Source organism: Pongo abelii, chromosome 4, assembly GCF_028885655.2.
Source record: "Pongo abelii isolate AG06213 chromosome 4, NHGRI_mPonAbe1-v2.0_pri, whole genome shotgun sequence".
NCBI lineage: Eukaryota > Metazoa > Chordata > Mammalia > Primates > Hominidae > Pongo > Pongo abelii.
Window position 1 is genome coordinate 91,713,507 of NC_071989.2, and position 17,643 is coordinate 91,731,149.

Sequence of the window (17,643 nt, forward strand, 5' to 3'; positions counted from 1 at the left end):
GCTAAATAACAATCTTAACTCATCCACTAAATATTAAGATTCTTAAAGACAAAGGATCTGTTTATTCTTGAGGATAAACAAAGGATCTGTTTATTCTTGAGGATTCTCAAAGGATCTATTTATTCATTGTTCTCTTTGTAAAATTCTCATCTCCACCACCCCCTCCTCTTTCTGTTTGAGTATATACTATACATTCTTATGGTCTCAGCTTACATGTCACTTTCCTAAATCCCCCAAACAGAAAAGGCTTCCGTGTCATAGGCTCCCTCTTTTTTGCCCTCATGGCACTTACCATATCTTATCATTAAATAAGACATAATTCTTTTTTCGCTCTCATTAATCTGTATATTCTATGAGAGTAGGAATTGAATTCATTTCAATTACCATTGTTGTCCCGGCTTTAGAGGGTGAAACAATTTGTTGAATGAATGAGTTTATTCATGTATGTTCTTGTAACCTTGTACACAGTTATGCTAAGAAAAGCTCAGTAAATATTTGTGGCTAGTTTATTTGATCATATAATTGAATACATTCACTATATTGTAACATCAGACTTAGGCAGTTTTCTTGTAAAACTTATGTGTGTTTTCATTCTAATTTTCACTTCCTTATAGACACCTTTTTAAAAAAAATAACTTACTTCAGAATTTCTCTGTGTTTTCCTTTTGTCTTGTCACAGCTGGATAGGGAAGAGTAGGAATTTAGTATTATATAATATAAAACTATAATCTCTGACCACTTTTGACCACTTTTTAAGAAAATACTGGAATTATTAATTCTGCTGTTGTCATTCACTAAAATCACTGCAAACATTCATTTGCTTGTCATTTGCTAAGACACCTGATCAAATAAAGTGACATCTTACAACAACTGCAAATATACAAAAAGATAAATCAAATTGAGTATTTGTGGTTCATATGTTATGACAGCCTTTTATAAAAAAACACAGCAACTATCTCCTATAATGATTTTAGATAAATAATATTTATTTAAACTTATATTAATGCCACAGGAATTCTTAAACTTATGTATCTGTAAAACATGGTATGTAGGCATTATACCTAACATCTACACTGCTTGTTCTCAAGGACAAACACTAATTTACTAAAGAAGGACAAGTTATTTGCATAAATAATAAAACTTAAAATCACACATTATGACAAAAGAAAAGGTGAGATATACAGGTATTTTTTTTCAAATAACTAAAAAATCCTATGTGTATATATTTATGCAATTATTTCTTTATTTATAACAGTTATTGACCTAGGTGTTTTACTAGGTATTTTACATATGCTCTGAATTTTAATCTGCCCATCAATATACATCCATCAAAAGATAGTATCAATTCCATTTGCAAATAAAGAATCTGAAGCTCAGAAGGGGCAATGTACTTGTCAGGACATATAGTTACAAATAGAAAATGTTTAAACTTCCAGTTCTATTTGAATGTAAAGCCTGCACTCTTTCCTCTTACACTGTTGTCACTTGCCAAGGCCACTCATCAAGTGTAAGTGTTTTTAATATGTAGAGTATAATAACAGCATCTCTTTACCCTACAAAAGACAGGATCATATCATGCTTAGGGCTGCAGGCTCTGCAACTGCAATGCCTGGGATTAAGGCCAGGTTCTGAAGTTTACTAGCCAGGCCAACCTATGCAAATTATTTAATCACTCAATAGCTCAGTCTGCTCTGTAAAATGGAATCAGTAACAAAGAGTACCTACTACAAAGAATGCTGAGAGGATTAAAAAATCAATATTTAAAGTACTTAGGAAGGTGCCTGACACATAGTAATGCTTAAAATCAACATATATGAATTGGTGAAAAGATATAGTTTAGTAAACAAAAAAGATTTGTCTGTCATTATTTACAAATTTGTCTTTTAAAAAGCAATAATTAAATATTGAGCATAAAAATACAAATCTCATCATGTATTTATCTCTGCAATGTTTTAGCAATTTTCAGTGAATAAGTATGTACTCAAACAAATATACTTGGTAGTACACATTGATATCAAAAGAAAGAATATAGGGGCTGGGCACCGTGGCTCACACCTGTAATCCCAGCACTTTGGGAGATTGAGGCGGGCAGATCTCCTGAGGTCAGGAGTTTGAGATCAGCCTGGCCAATATGGTGAAACCCCATCTCTACTAAAAATACAAAAAAATTAGCCAGGCATGGTGGCAGGCACCTGTAATCCCAGCTACTTGGGAGGCTGAGGCAGGAGAATTGCTTGAACCTGGGAGGTGGAGGTTGCAGCCAGCTGACATCGCACCACTGCACTCTAACCACCTGGGAGACAGAGAGAGACTCCGTCTTAAAAAAAAAAGAAAAAAATATATTATATATATTTTTATATATTTTAATATATATTATATATTACATATTTTTAATATATATTATATATATATACACACAGCATATATTGTCTATGTTTATGTGCTTGGAAATACTAGTTAATTTATAATGATGGCTAAAACTGTTAAAGCTGCTCAAATAATGAAGATAAGAAAATATTAATTTACCACTTTCAAAATATATTCATAGGTATTATTTTAATATCCTCATAATATCACAGAATTCTTAAACAACTATATAATTATCTACATTATTTTATTAAATTTGCAAAAACTGGATAATTATGATATTTGGAAACATCACTTAGTCCTTACTAGAAGATTTTAGTTTTAATTTTTAGTAAAACCCTCTGAGATCACCCAAGTGTTTGTTTGTTTGTCATAATTGTTTGTGGATGTTGCATTATAAGAGCTCCCTTGAAATCTATCTTATTTTCCCAAAGTAGTGCCAGCGATAAAAATGAATTTGAGTGCCATTGCTGAAATTTAATAATGTCATATTTAAACAACCAGGAGGGAAATGTATACAGGTATTGTGGGCCACATAGTCCAATAAATATATTGTGGGCCATATAGTCCAATAAATGAGAACAATCCTACTTATTTTTAGATTAGTTAACTGAAGTGTTATTAATTTTCATTGCACTTAATCTAGTTTAAACATCATGTTCAGTTAAACTTAGATGACAAAGCTTATCTGTTCTTATGAGAACAGTTTTCTCATTCCAATTCATCATCATTTTCTTTTCAAGCTGTTTATGGAAATAACTGTCAGAACACTTGAGCTTATAACATTTAAAAGGAAGGAGGGGATGCGCTCAGTAGCTCATGCCTGTAATCCCATTACTATGGGAGGCCAAAGTGAGCGGATCATTTGAGGTCAGGAATTTGAGACCAGACCAAAGTGGTGAAACTCCATCTCTACTAAAAATACAAAAAAAAAAAAAAAAAAAAAAAAAAAAATAGCCAGGCTTGGTGGTGCGTGCCTGTAGTGCCAGCTACTAGGGAGGTGAGGCAGGAGAATCACTTGAACCCAGGAGGCAGTGAGCTGAGATTGTGACACTATACTCCAGCCTGGGTGACAGAGTGAGACTCCATCTCAAAATAAATAAATAAATAAATAAAATGAACAGGGGAATTATATTAGGACTTTAATTAGAAGAATTGCTGTAATGCTGTGATAAATACTACAGGAACATCTAAATGATTTTCACATATTAAACGTAATTTCATGTAAAATATAAAAATAATAAAACTTAACCAAACCTTGTAATAAGTAAGTAAATAAATAAATAAATAATAAAACTAAGACAGAATTGAGATCTTCCAAAGTAAATAAGTTGTATGAATCACATCTAGAAGTCTAAACTGAAATTATTTAAATCAGAAATATGTATTATTGCCTTAACTCCCCTATAAGTATAATTAGAAGATAATTATTTAAAAAACTACAGGAAACTTTTTTTGCCTGGTATTAAAAGGTTTATTATTAACATGAAATAATTTCATTGTTATTGAAAATGTTCAATAGGTAATTGATTTGCATAATAATTTTTACCACATAATTTTGCCACAGATCATAATAGAGTTAGATATAAATTTATTCCTTACAAAGTAAAAGTGCTTAATAGCTAAATTAATTAAAGACATACATTATAGTAAATAATTCATAGTTATTTTTGTAATATTTATCAAGGTAATATCTCAACAAAAACATCTTGCTTTTAATTGTTTAACTTAAAATAAATATATTTGAGTTTTTAAAATGTGGTATATCACTAGTTTTGAAAATATTTCATTTAATTGTATTGGCAAAGGCAGCCTTAATATACAGTTTAAAATTGAAAGTCTGGTAAAAAATGAGGGAAAGGCTGCCCTCTGGGACATGCATGATACAAAGTCCAGAAGAAGGGTTGTCAATCATATTCCAGGGTAGAAACCAGCACAGGAGTTATCGTCTATGTATTGTCAACAACTTCCAAGATCTTACCTTCAAGCAGCTTAGAGCTGGTACCTCCTGTAACCTGTAGGTGCTTCTATGTACCCCACAGTAAGCAAATTCTCTAAGTTCTCAATGTGCAAAACTAAATCATTACCCCTTTTTACTCTAGATTTTCTAAAAACTCTTAAGAGACTACAGAAAAAAGTAGAACCATATCCTAAGAAACCTAGACAATAGGCAGAATAAAGATCCTTAATTTGTTATATGTCCTTAAAGTTTAATAAAATAAAAGCAAACACCCCAATAGGAAAATATTTTAGGGAACTCCCTAGGTGACTCTGATCTCTTTGTCAGGGCACGGAGAATAGAGGAAATGCTAGAATGCCAGATCATATGACAGTTGAAAGGAGGCATGCCACTATCACATGTATCTTCAAAGAGATGTCTGAATTTAAATATAAATGTTACATCAATATAAAGTTAATTCACAGAAAAGCAAAGGTTTTCATTAAACACAACATGAAAAACTGGTTGGAAGACACTAGGCACAAACTAATGACAGGGCAGGGGCATCTCTCCCTCTTTCATAGCCTTACTGTCTGTCTCATAAACCCCTCATCCCCAGCCTATCCACTCGACCTATTTCCCAATTCCTCCATGCCCTAGAGCTCCACATTCTAGGTCTCCTCTTCTAGGATATCCACACCCTCAGGTGCCACTTCTTAGGCTCATTCATCACTGCAGAGTGACACTCATCCCTAGGCAGGGTTCTTATGATATGTCCCCCATTCAATCCTCCTTTTAGGAAAATGGGAAGGCTTCTCCCCCGCAATTGTTCCCCTAGTCAGGCCTCCTACGGGTCCGAGGTGGTCTTACCCTGCCTAGACATGCTCTAATCCAGGTATTGTTTTAAACTATGCCAAAGTTCCTTCCTGGAAGGTTCTCTATTCAGGTACAAATTCTCTATTTTTGCTGAATGAAGGTGAAATAGTCACTGACATCAGTTTTTTTGTTCATCATGATATTAATAAGATGTTCACTGACAGACTTCTTGGAGGTGCTTTTTAGCACAACTTCCAGTGTTGACTGAGCAGCCATCTTCAAGTTCCATGAAACAAAAATAATTGCAAGTGCTGTGCCTGGGACAGGCCAAAGAGAGGCTGAACCTGAGCTTGAGTTAACTTAGTGGGTGGTTAAATGCTGTATGGGAAGGTTTCTAGGTTAGTTGGTTGGATGACTATTGATCTAGTTGGTTGTATGGTCAACCTACTTACTCAGCCTTCCCTTTCCATCCTTCTGTGCCCTGCACCTTTCTTCATCAACTCATGCTCAATGTCCTTCCTCAATTACTTTAAGCTTAGAAAGTATTTTTTTCCCAATTCAAGATTTTTCTATGATATTCAGAGTTTAATTATTTTGTGCGGTTTGTCAGGACTACAGTAATGAGCATCCCATTTTATATCATTATTTTATTTATATATACTTATATATCAAATTATTCAACAATATTTCCTATTTTATTTTATAAATACCATGGTCAAAGAGAAAGAAAGAAAAAGAAAATGAGAAATACATTTCTTACTATGGTTGAAGAGAAAGAACTATGTGGTATGTGTGTGTGTCTGTGATAAAGAATGGACATGTCATGTATATTCATGTTTATATTATACCTCTCTATTTAAACAGGTATCTCAGTCTTGAGGAAAATACACTGAGTGGGGAATCAGAAACCTGTAGCACTGCTTCTGTCACTAAATAGCTGTGAAAGCTTGGGCAAACAACATCAGGTGTGTCTCAGTTTGTGCATCTGAAGTCTCATTTGCATCTACATTCTGAATTTGCATAATGTTGTTGTGGTGCTCAGATCATACAATATACATCAAAGCAGTAGCAGTATGAACTTTCCTCTAATTGTCCAATAATTATAAGGCTATAGCATTAGTATTCTTATTAACATGTGTTTGGGCCCATTTAGGCCCTATTGCATTGACTTTAGTCCTGTTACTACTTTTTCCCAGTTTTTTTTTTTTTTTTTTTTTTTTTTTTTTTTTTTAGGTGAGTGGTGCTTTCTGGTCTTTGTAAACACTTAAGACAAATAACTGCCCTGTCATTTGATGCATCATTTCAAGACCCTACTTTCTTCAGCTTCTAATAAGACAAATAAATAGTGTGCAACATTCTTGCTAGAGTGTGGGACAGCCCAAATGCGTCCTCCTTTATTTTTACCTTTTATTTATAATAGAGGCTAACTGATTTATTTTTACTTCATTTTTTTTAGAGATGGGTTCTCACTGTGTTGCCCAGGATGTTCTTGAGCTCCTGGGCTCCTACCACTGAAGCTTCTAAAAGTGCTGGGATTATATACATGAACCAGCGTGCCCTGTCTATCTGGTTTCAATGCTCTCAATTTACTCTCAGAACCAAAGTGTCACTCTGGTGGTAGAAATTTCAGTCATATACATAATCATAAACCAAAATGGGATCCATGGAACTTTAGCATCTGAGCAAATGTTGTCATTCTTTTCAGGTCACAAGATACCACTTCTATGCATATTGTGCACTAAATGAGACATCCTAGAGAATATGTGTGCGTTAATAACATACCACAAATATGAAAAGTACCATTTCAATGGATTATGCGCTCTGAAACAAATAATATTGATTTTGGCCCAGATTTCAAAATAAATGTAGATGATGTACATGAAAATATATATGCATACATATATGTTTGTGTGTGTGTGTGTGTATATATATATACACACACACATGCAAATACTTACTGTATTGACAATTTCTTCCCATAAATTCGCCTGGGCACTCACAGGAATAGTTAGCAACAAGATCTGTACATATTCCACCATTTTTGCAAGGCTCAACTTCGCATTCATTTATGTCTAAGGAAAACAGAAAGGACAGAGGAAGAAAATTATTGGTAAAAAATGATTAGATATCGGAAAGTTTTAGACATTTGAAACACAAATGTCTTAGTAATGCTATTCCTTTGTGTGTGTGTAGGCATGTGTGTGTGTTTAGTCAGTAATACAAATGCTGCTTAAAACCAACAATTTATTAACCATTATATTTAATCAATTTCAAATAAAATTCAGAATCCAGATGAAAGGCCAATGGAACTAAACCACTCTCCCATTCTGAAAATAAATATGAGTAGTTTGGAGAAATATTCAGTGTATCCTTAGAATTAAATCAAACAAATTAACCCTGATAGAAAGATGAATTGGTTTCACTTACAAGATCGAGAAACCTCCTCTGCAGCAACAACTGCCAATTAACGCTGTCTCATTTCATCTTAATTCATTAAAATTCTAACTGACAGAGATGTTTTAGTTTCTAAATAGTTCGTCTTTGATGAATACTATGAGAAGCAAATTAGAGTTAATAGCTAAAGCTCGTTACATGCAAAGTATAATAAATGTAAATGGTGATCACTTCCTAATCTCATTCAAGGATTTCTAAAGTTAGGATGACTAAAGGGACTTACCTTTGATATACTACTATTACATCTGATGCAAAATCACATGAAATATAAAACATTGAGCAAATTATACTACTTTCCTTGCTAATTTTGGACAACAGAGAAAACAAATATGACTTTGAACGCAAAAGAAACAATGACTAATTCAATCAATCACAGATATTCACAAATCATTCCCTTTTAGCACAGCACCATGCTGGATTCTGTGGGAGCCAGTACAGTAGTTGGAGAGCACACACCACTCCCTATCTCTTCCTCATCCTATGAGCTATTCCAGTTGAGCTCCCTATCTGCTTTCATTTCCATAACTGTTTGTTGTTTTTGTTTCTAACTGTATTACAGACTTGGAAATTGTCTGTTTATGTGCCTTTAGCCCCTTTCACCTTGTCAGAAAGTGAGCTCCACAAATGAAGTTCCTATCCTGCCCTGTTCTTTGTTTTCCTGAAAATATCACACTCTCTCTGGAAAACTACTGGGGTCCAATAAACATTTCCTGACAAACTTTCTACCAAAACAATAGAAATAGTCATGTGCACAATCTTAAAAAAAATTATTCCAGATTTGTAATGTGCCTTCTGATACCCTGTAATATATCAAATGGTAGTTCTGAAGTCTTGGGTTATTACAATTGCTTAAAGCAAGATGATCATTAAATTACTTCTAAAAGAAAGAAGGAAAACAGTATTCGAAAATCTCAATTTTGCCCTTTCTTTTGACATTTTTTCTTCTAATTAGTATCCCCTCCAGAAAGCAGAGTTGGTCACCTTCTCATTCTAAGTTCACTGTAGAAAGCCTGGTCTAAATTTCCTTAGGTAATAACTTTCTCTCAAAAAGCAGCCCTTTTGGTTTCTGGTTGACAATCACAGCTTAAGAACAAAGATAATTCATGACTGTGTTCAGAAAAAATAAAAATAATTTGAGTACCTCATAACTTCAAATAATAGGATAAAATCAGAATCTGCTAATCTCTAAAAAGATGGATCTGTGTACTGTAAAGTATGATAGACTTGGCCGGGCGTGGTGGCTCATGCCTGTCATCCCAGCACTTTGGAAGGCCAAGGCGGGCAGATCACAAGGCCAGTAGTTCGAGACCAGCCTGGCCAACATGGTGAAACCCTGTCTCTATTAAAAATACAAAAATTAGCTGGGTGTGGTGGCGTGTGCCTGTAATCCCAGCTACTCAGGAGGCTGAGGCAAGAGAATTGCTTGAACCCTGAAGGCTGAGGTTGCAGTGAGTCAAGACTGAGCCACTGCACTCCAGCCTGTGCAACAGAGCTAGACTCTGTCTCGGGGGAAAAAAAGTATCATAGACTCCTAAATATTTGATACTGAAACTGTACAAAATTGAAGGATGGATGGGAGGGAGGGAGGGAGGCAGTGAGGAAGAGAAGGAGGGAGGAAGGGGAAAGAAAAGGTGAGTATAAGTCATTTCTTTCCTTTTTAAAAATATAATAAAATCTCAGCTCTCTTTGCTCTTATCAAAATTTCACTTAGTCTTAATATTAAACTATATTTATATTGGACTAACATGCAAACCATTTTCATTAAATTTTGTAAGCCACATGAAATGCTACTTATTATTGCCAACTCAATGTATGTATGACAATAACAATGTTTGGCTACCTTGGAACATGCCCAGTATGTCTTTATCTGTATCTTCTCTACTACAATTTGTTTTAGATGAGAACGTGTAACTGGCTAATGTCTTCATATCTTAGAGAAAACATTGCCATATTTTGTAAAGTTAGATGCAAAAATTTATTCTCATGTATACTTAGAGAGAGGAAACTGAGTGGTCATGTCTGAAGGACCCACATAAGCAAAAAATAATTTGATCTTAGACAAGAAGAAAAAGTTTAATTAAGATTAATAAGGATGTGATATAGATGGCAGTCAATTTCCAAGCAGGGAGCCAGAATGAATCACAACTTTGAAGAAGAATGTTCATGATATGATGGTGTGTTTAGGTACAGGAGTAAAGTATTTTAGAGCAGAGAAGATGAAGGAGAGTGCTAGAATCCCATGTCAGAGAATGTAGATAGGGACCAGATTATGATGAACCCTTAGTGCAGGCTGAGGGAACTGGGTTTTATTTTTTTGGCAATGATCATTTGGAGCAGGATGAGAAGGATGAGAGGGTATTTCCTTCACCCTTCTGCCTTAGAAGAACCTGGTGAAGCCATATGTGAGATGGACTTGAGAAATGAATAAAGGAAGATGGGACAGAAACCCACACAAGATTTGATGTTAATAGGTACAACATATATTTTAAGTCTCATGTAAGAGGATCTACGTATTTTCTCATTTTAAGATTGAAATATATTATGAGTAAAATCAAACCCAGCTCCTGCTGATTTGTAATGTTAATAGAAGGAAGTTCTCATAGCCAATGTGAGAACAATCAAGAATTATTATACATACTATTAACGATACAAAGTAACTGCTGTTTTTTGCTTCCTTAAATCTTCCAAGTCTTTACACCGTAAGTAGTAATTAAAATATGTGAGCATAAATCTAATTGAGACAAATCAACCTTTAAACCTTCCAGTTATAGGCTCATCAGGCCCCATCTATAAATCGTCAGCAAAGCAAGTTATAATTAAGGACATCCAATTCTAAAAAATCAACAGTTAACACCTTTACCCAGAGGTTAAGATGAAGTGGGATGAATTGGAATGGCATTTCCTGAAGTGTAAATGCTTTGTAGACACACTCAATTTGTGATAGAATGACCGTTTCATTGTTTAAATGTGCATTTTTCAATGTTTTTAAAACTCAAAAACTACTTAAATCTAAATTCATAAAAATATAATGTTATCTTAAGTTATCTGTATTTTTTAATATAGTAGCTAAGTTAGTAAAACATTTCCGCATATGTACTTACCCAGTAATACACAAGCTTAGAGGACAGTTGCAAATTACACAGAAGCATTTACGTATTTGTATAATGCAGGAGTTCTGTCGGCAGTGAAGGCTATTTGCACTGTAATTAACACTGCAAGCAATCTAAATGGAAACTGACCTCAATTTGTATAAATCATGTTTAATTAAAGACTAGATAAAAATGTTCACAGAATATAGTGCAATGAAATGAAACAAACATATTTGCAATAAATTACATATGCTTATCTTCATCACAGATCAAGACATTATTCCCAGAAAAAAGTCCACATCCATTCCAAATATACTACTAGGATATGCCATTTTATTAACGAAGAAAAAACTGATAAAGCAGCCCCAATATGAATAGAAATTTCCATATTCGGTCAGATTTATAGCTTATTTATAATAATTATATCATTTATAAGGTCTTGCTTCATAAAACAGCTTCAAAATATGACTTTATAATCAAGACAGTCAGCTGAGTCCTGAAAACATAAAACTTTGCTGCCAACCTTCTTGTGTCACCGAGGCACAGTGATGAGAGCTGCACATGAGTTTCCAGACGTAAACTCATGACTCACCCTTGTTTCCTGAAATTATATATATATATATAACATTGTAATATATATATATATTACATTTTGTTTTGATTTTTTGGTGGAAGAAGAAAGAAGAAGGAGAAGAAGGAAGAGGGAGGACAGAAAATAATAAAAGGTAGACAGCTGAATTTCTCTAGAAGGAAACACAAATTACTTTGAACCAAAAAAGTACTTTACAAGTATTCCCAGTTCCTTGCCTCTGTTATAACTAATTACACAGATTGATTGATTGTATATGCATAACTCAGACTCTTTATCAGTATGTCATACATAACCCACATTACAGATTTGTAAATGTGTTTGATCGTCTATCCTCTTTGGCTTGGGTTTTTCGCTGTGAGAAGCCTACTCTGGTAACTGACAAACTACACACACACACACACACACACACACACACACACACATATATATGTGTGTGTGTATAATTAAGATCACATTGAGCACTCCTCCCTGAGGCAATTCACCTTATGCACATCCACATCCTGAGAAATGCTCAGTTACACCTAGTCTTCTTTGTCCTGGATCTTTGTCAGAACCATTATTGTACAGATTATAGCCAAAAGCCCATGAAATTGACTTTGGAGTGGTAGGCTGTCAAAGAGTTTTTAAAATGGAAATTATATTTGTTAATTCCTTATTGGTGCCTTCAAAACAACGCATTGTCTGGGCATGATTTCTTGTCACAGAAACTGTGTGGCTTCTTCTCAGAGAATTATATTTAAAAATTCAGTAATGTAATTCCTCATTACAGATTCCGCTAGTTGGCCAGAGATGAAATAGAGAATTCTTGAGTCTAATACCCAGGAACCTCCTCCTCTGGAGACTTTTAAAACAATTAATAACTAATTAATTAGTTTGTTTTCAACTGGCTTACCTTTGCAATCTGCAGAGTAGGAATGGTAGCAGTTTTCACTTCTGGGACATCACTATCCCAGTTCATCCTTGAGTTCTCTCAGAACTCCTCAGGAAAATGCCATCTGTCCTCAGTAGTTTAGACACATTTATTGCACCAACATGGCTTAGATATTTTGAATACTGACCACCATTTGGACCAGGACATCTAATCATTCTGGGGATAGATATCTATCTAACCTCCTCCTAGAGAAGACAAAGACAATGTATTTCAACCATAAATCTATCTCCTCTTCATAAGTAACTACATTCAGGCCCCCAAGAACATCAAGAAGGAACACGGTTCTTGGGCTAAACATACTTTTTTGGATATATTAAAAGGAGACAATGATAGACTGTGCCCACCCCCCAGCTTTTTTTCTTTTGCGAAGACAAAATTTCTCAACTTCTTTATGTCTTTCCCTTGGGCTATCTTTCCTCCAGCAATATTGTTATTGACTGTTAATTGGTTGGCAAGACCTTATTTTTCAGAGCCTGCTATTTTTTGATCCTTAACAACACATCTTCCCTGGGCTCCCCGTTAGCGATTAAATATTCTCCAGACCTCCCATGAGTGATTGCCTTTTAAGGTTTGACCTTTTACATTTTTCCTTATTTAAAGCCTATGGTCTTTCAATTTCTCTTTAAAGATTGAATTTCTATTTGAGATGAATTTCTAAGAATTTGATTCTCCCACTCAGATGCTGAACTTAATTATGTCACAATCAGAATTATCTAGATAATTTATTTCCCAGTCATTTCTGTGACCAGTTTAGTATATATTTAAATCTTCTGTTCTTGAACTCCCTTTTGATCTGGCTTTCTGCTATATTACTAGTAATTCATTTTAAAGTAGCTAATTAAAATCAGCATTATTCAGTCAGAACATATCACACACAAACCTTTTATAATAATTTATTGATAACCTTCACTTACAAGAACAGTAGCATAACAAAAGCCCCAAATCCAAGAGATATTTATCCATTGCCTCTTTCTAACAAAGATCATATTCTCTGTCCATCTCTATCCTGACATCCTAGTATTTATTTTAAGATCTTTCTTTAGATGCAAATGCCTTTGATACTAGTACCCAGGCAATATTCATCCCAATTATCTGGGTTGCTTATATTAATTATTCCAATAAAGTTTTATTTGCATTTACACAGATATTTGGCCAGTATGACAAGACAGCTATTCCAAGGGATATAAAAGCCAAAACCAGGGGAGGTAGACGAGGGGCTATCAAGAGGGTGTTATGTCTCTATAACTCAAATACTTGATGACTTTAAATATATATATATATAATATATATATATATAATATATATATATATATATATATATATATATATGCAGAGGCCAATAAGAACAGTAAACATTTTCACAAAAGAGCAAACCATAACAAGGGATGTTACCTCAGTGGCATGTAGCATAGTCACTGGCCCTGCAATAAATATTTGTTAATTGGTAAGAAAGAACCGGGAATATTAGTAACCTTGGGATCATCATGTATGTACTGTAACAGTGAGTCCCTTGCTTGGGGCAGTTGCTCCAGCCTATTTCTAATGGGATTCTATTAAGGAAAAATGAAATTAGAGCAATGCTTCTTTTAAAAGCTGGAGCTCTTAAAGCATATCAATGCACAAGTCATGCACTTAGAGATTCTGACTTAAATGGTCTTGGGAGAGACAAAGGGAGTAATATACTTTTTAAAAGGCATTCCAGTGACTCTGAAGCATAGCCAATGTTTGCAAACACTGAACAGAACCTCTGCTTATGAAGCACATCCATCCATCCACCCTTCCTTCTTTCCTTGCCTCCCTTCCTTCCTCCCACCCTTCCTTCTTTCCTTCCTTCCTTCCTTCCTCCCTTCCTCCCTTCTTTCCATGCATCCATCCATCCTTAGTTCTATACTAGGTACTAAGAATGCAACAATTAATATGTCACAATCTGTAATGTTTCTGAAGCTCTTACAGTAGAGTAGATAGACAAGGAAATAATCAGTTACAGTGTAAGGTAACAAGGGCTATAACAGGAAAATGCACAGTCTCTCAAAGGAGCTCCAAATATCAAAACTAAATTGGTTTGGCAGACTAGGGATGTTGAGTTTTAGAGAAGGAGTCTAGCTGACTAGGGAAAAGTGCTTTTGAATTACATGGAGTTATAAATAGTTGACTCTGTGAAGTTCTTTTTCTAAATTAATATGTATTTCATTTTTCCTGATATCAGTAGTCTGCAGATCTATGAGTGACTCCTCATTGTCCCATAGTTCTTTTCTCCAAGTGTGTAAGGTATATATTTCCTGGTTTCCTATTTTTATTATTATTTACACAATTGCATATTTTAATGTTTTATCTAAAATTAACTACTCTATTCTTTCAGCTGCATGTCAAATTAGTTCTCTCTCTGGTTTTAGCAGTCAATCTTAATAATCAACCATTTTGGAGTTTTTCCTATAGTGAGTTATCAGAAACCCCAAACTGGCTAGGTTAGATAGGATTTGTATTAGGAGCTCAGCTATGATTCACATAGCTTGACTTTAACCATTTGTTCACTCATTCATTCATTAGAATTCTGAGGAGCACTTTCCATGAATCAGGCATTAAAATACATAATTGGATATATCAGTAAATAGAAACAGCTCCTCTTCTAAGAGATCACTCATTTTCTATTCTTCTACACAGCAGATAGACAATTACAATACAATATGGTGAAATATGTGCTTTAGAGCATTATGTACAAAATGTACTAAGATTATAGAAAAAGCAGTAGTGTTGCCTAAAGGAGATATGGAAGATTGCTTGCAGGAGGTAATACATTTGGTGCTTAAAGGATGAGCAGGAGTTTTTATAGCTGTATTAAATTAGGAAGAAACACAAAGAACATATTTTCAGAGAGAGCTGAGCACTTTGAATTTCTGAAGCATGCACAGGGACTGTGTGGGGGGATACTCTGCATAATGGTGACTATGTAGTCCGGGACCAGATTTTTATGGCCATATCAATCAACTTAAGGAGTTTGAACTTTAGTCTTTGGATACTGGAGAGTTAATAGAGAACTCAAGAAGGGTGGAAGGTGACATGGGATTGAATAGATCTGCGTTTTAGAAGCTCATTCACATTCTCTAAAATTTCATTATTGGTATCACATTTTGGAAAATAATTCAAAAAGTGAGAAAGGAAATTTATGTTGAGTCCGTATCACTCAGACTAGGTAGTAGGATGGCTATAATCATGTTGAGTATGTTTAAATACTTAGCTTGGTTCGAAATGTATATAGACTTCCTAATATTTACGGTTGCCAGATTTGGCAAATAAAAACAGAGAATGTCCATGCAAATATTTGAGACATACTTATAAGAAAATCTTGGTTTATCTGAAATGCAAATTTACCTGGGCACATTTCATCTAGAAACCCTACTTGAATTGTCAATTGGATGTGATTTCTCCCTATTTTTTCTTCCCTTTCCTATGAGCATTTTAATTTTCAGCGTATGGTCATGCTTTACATTTTGTACATTCAGCAAACCCCAACAAAAACTACCTACAGTGGAAAATCACTATGGACAAAGAATCTTCCTTAGGTTTTTGCTGAAATTAAAATTTGTTGCTTGTATTCTGTTTATAATTTTACAGTTTACCTCTACATAAGGTTTAACAATACAAGTATACCCAAACAGCACTACAGGATGGCAGTTAATGGATAACAATTAGCACATCCTTCCACTTGTAGATTACTTATTACATACCAAACACATTCTAATACTTTTATATGTATTAACACAGTCTACAAGCCAATTGTTATTATTATTATGCCTGTTTTACAGATGAGGAAATCAATAAACTGAAAGTGTAAATAAGTTGCCCAGAGTCACACAGGTGGCCAAACTGAGATTAAAGCCCAGATAATTTAATTTGTCTCCAGAATCTATACTAATCACCCGTATGTTTCACCATCACTAGGGAATATTAGTACTCCCACTTCATCACCTCTTCTTACCAGCCTTCAAGGTATTATTTATTGTGCTAAGAAGGACAGACATAGGATAATACATAGTCCTTGTTCTCAAAACATTGCTAATAACCTAATATTGGCATTTCTCCTCTACATTAAAGACTCCAGTCCTAAAATGTTAGTTTGGAATACACTTTTCCCCAATCCCTTTATTTGTCTTAGTAATTTCCTCAAAATCTTAAGTGGCTTGGGTTTAATGGGCATTTGTTCCCTTTTTATTCCTGAAATCCACAACCACTTGCTTATGTAAAAATGAATTTCCTTGCCTCCTACGGTCTTTTATACATATCTTTTAACTTTACACTCATATGAAAGGAGTTACATTTGTTACACAATTTCCTTTTTAGAGGGCATTGATATATTTCATACCTATAGAATTAAAATTTTGTCATTTTTTTCTCGGTCACTATTCACCTTTTGTAAAAATGTTTGAAAAATAGCATATATACTGAAAAGGACACAAAACAGTAAAGTTACAAGAATTATTATAAAGAGACAACCCATATAACAACCACCAAGGGCAAACACCAGAATCCTGCCAGCAGTCCAAAGCCTTCATGTGCCACTTTCATTCAAACCCTCCCCTCCACCCACACAAAGGTGACAGATCTCCTGCCTGTTATGGGAGTCGCAGACTTGCTCTTTGTATAGTTTATAATTTTGTCTCCTAAATACTTATTCCCAAAGAGCTTATTTTTGCCTGTATTTAAACTTTATAGTAAAAAAAATTCCATATGTGATCTTCTGTTTGTGGCATCTTTCAAAATGTTGCAGGTGACTGCAGTGAGTTCATTTTCACTGCAGAGTAGAGAAATTGCTCTAGAGTATTTTACCATAAAATGTACCATATGCTTTTTTCTTTCTATGGCTAATGGCATTTGTGGTGGTGTTGGAAATAAAAGCATCAGGGAACATGCATGTACGTATCTCTTGATAAACAAGTATGTTGAATTTTTTTTCTAGGTACACTTAGGAGTGAAATGGCGGAGTCATAATCATGCATATATTTAACTTTAATAGATAATACCCAACTGATTTTAAGGTGGTTACGCCAGTTTGCACTCTTATCACCAATTAATACCACTTTTGAAGATACAAACTATATGAAACTTGCAGGTAACCACTTATTTCACTTTATGTGGAAGTGGAGGGTGGAAAGCCTTAACATCAATAAATCTTTTCAAGATACGTTTTTACCAAGTGGGGCTTTTAAGGGAATGAAATAAAACCTTCAGTTCACCAAGTTCAATTACATTTTTTTCTTCAATGACCTTAACTTAAAAAAATAATAAAAAAACCAAAAACTCACACTAAAAATGTCTAACCACTGAAAGCTTGTAAGTGATGTCATTTCAATAACAGGCACTGATACACAGTTAAATTTTGTTATACAGAAAGATAATTTTGCCTAACCCTTGAATTAATTTCTTAAAAGGAACCTAATAAATCAACTATTATACACAG

The 17,643-nt window shown here is 34.3% G+C and overlaps 1 protein-coding gene across 6 annotated transcripts in view; it reads right to left on the bottom strand.

Moving 5' to 3' along the window:
* The window catches only part of EDIL3 (EGF like repeats and discoidin domains 3), a 447,876-nt gene that overhangs the window by 190,867 nt on the left and 239,366 nt on the right, over window positions 1–17,643 (bottom strand). For all 6 annotated transcript variants that reach the window (XM_024246691.3, XM_054555109.2, XM_054555108.2 and 3 more), the window contains 1 exon segment: window positions 7,081–7,194. In XM_024246691.3, coding sequence (XP_024102459.1) covers window positions 7,081–7,194 — 114 coding nt within the window.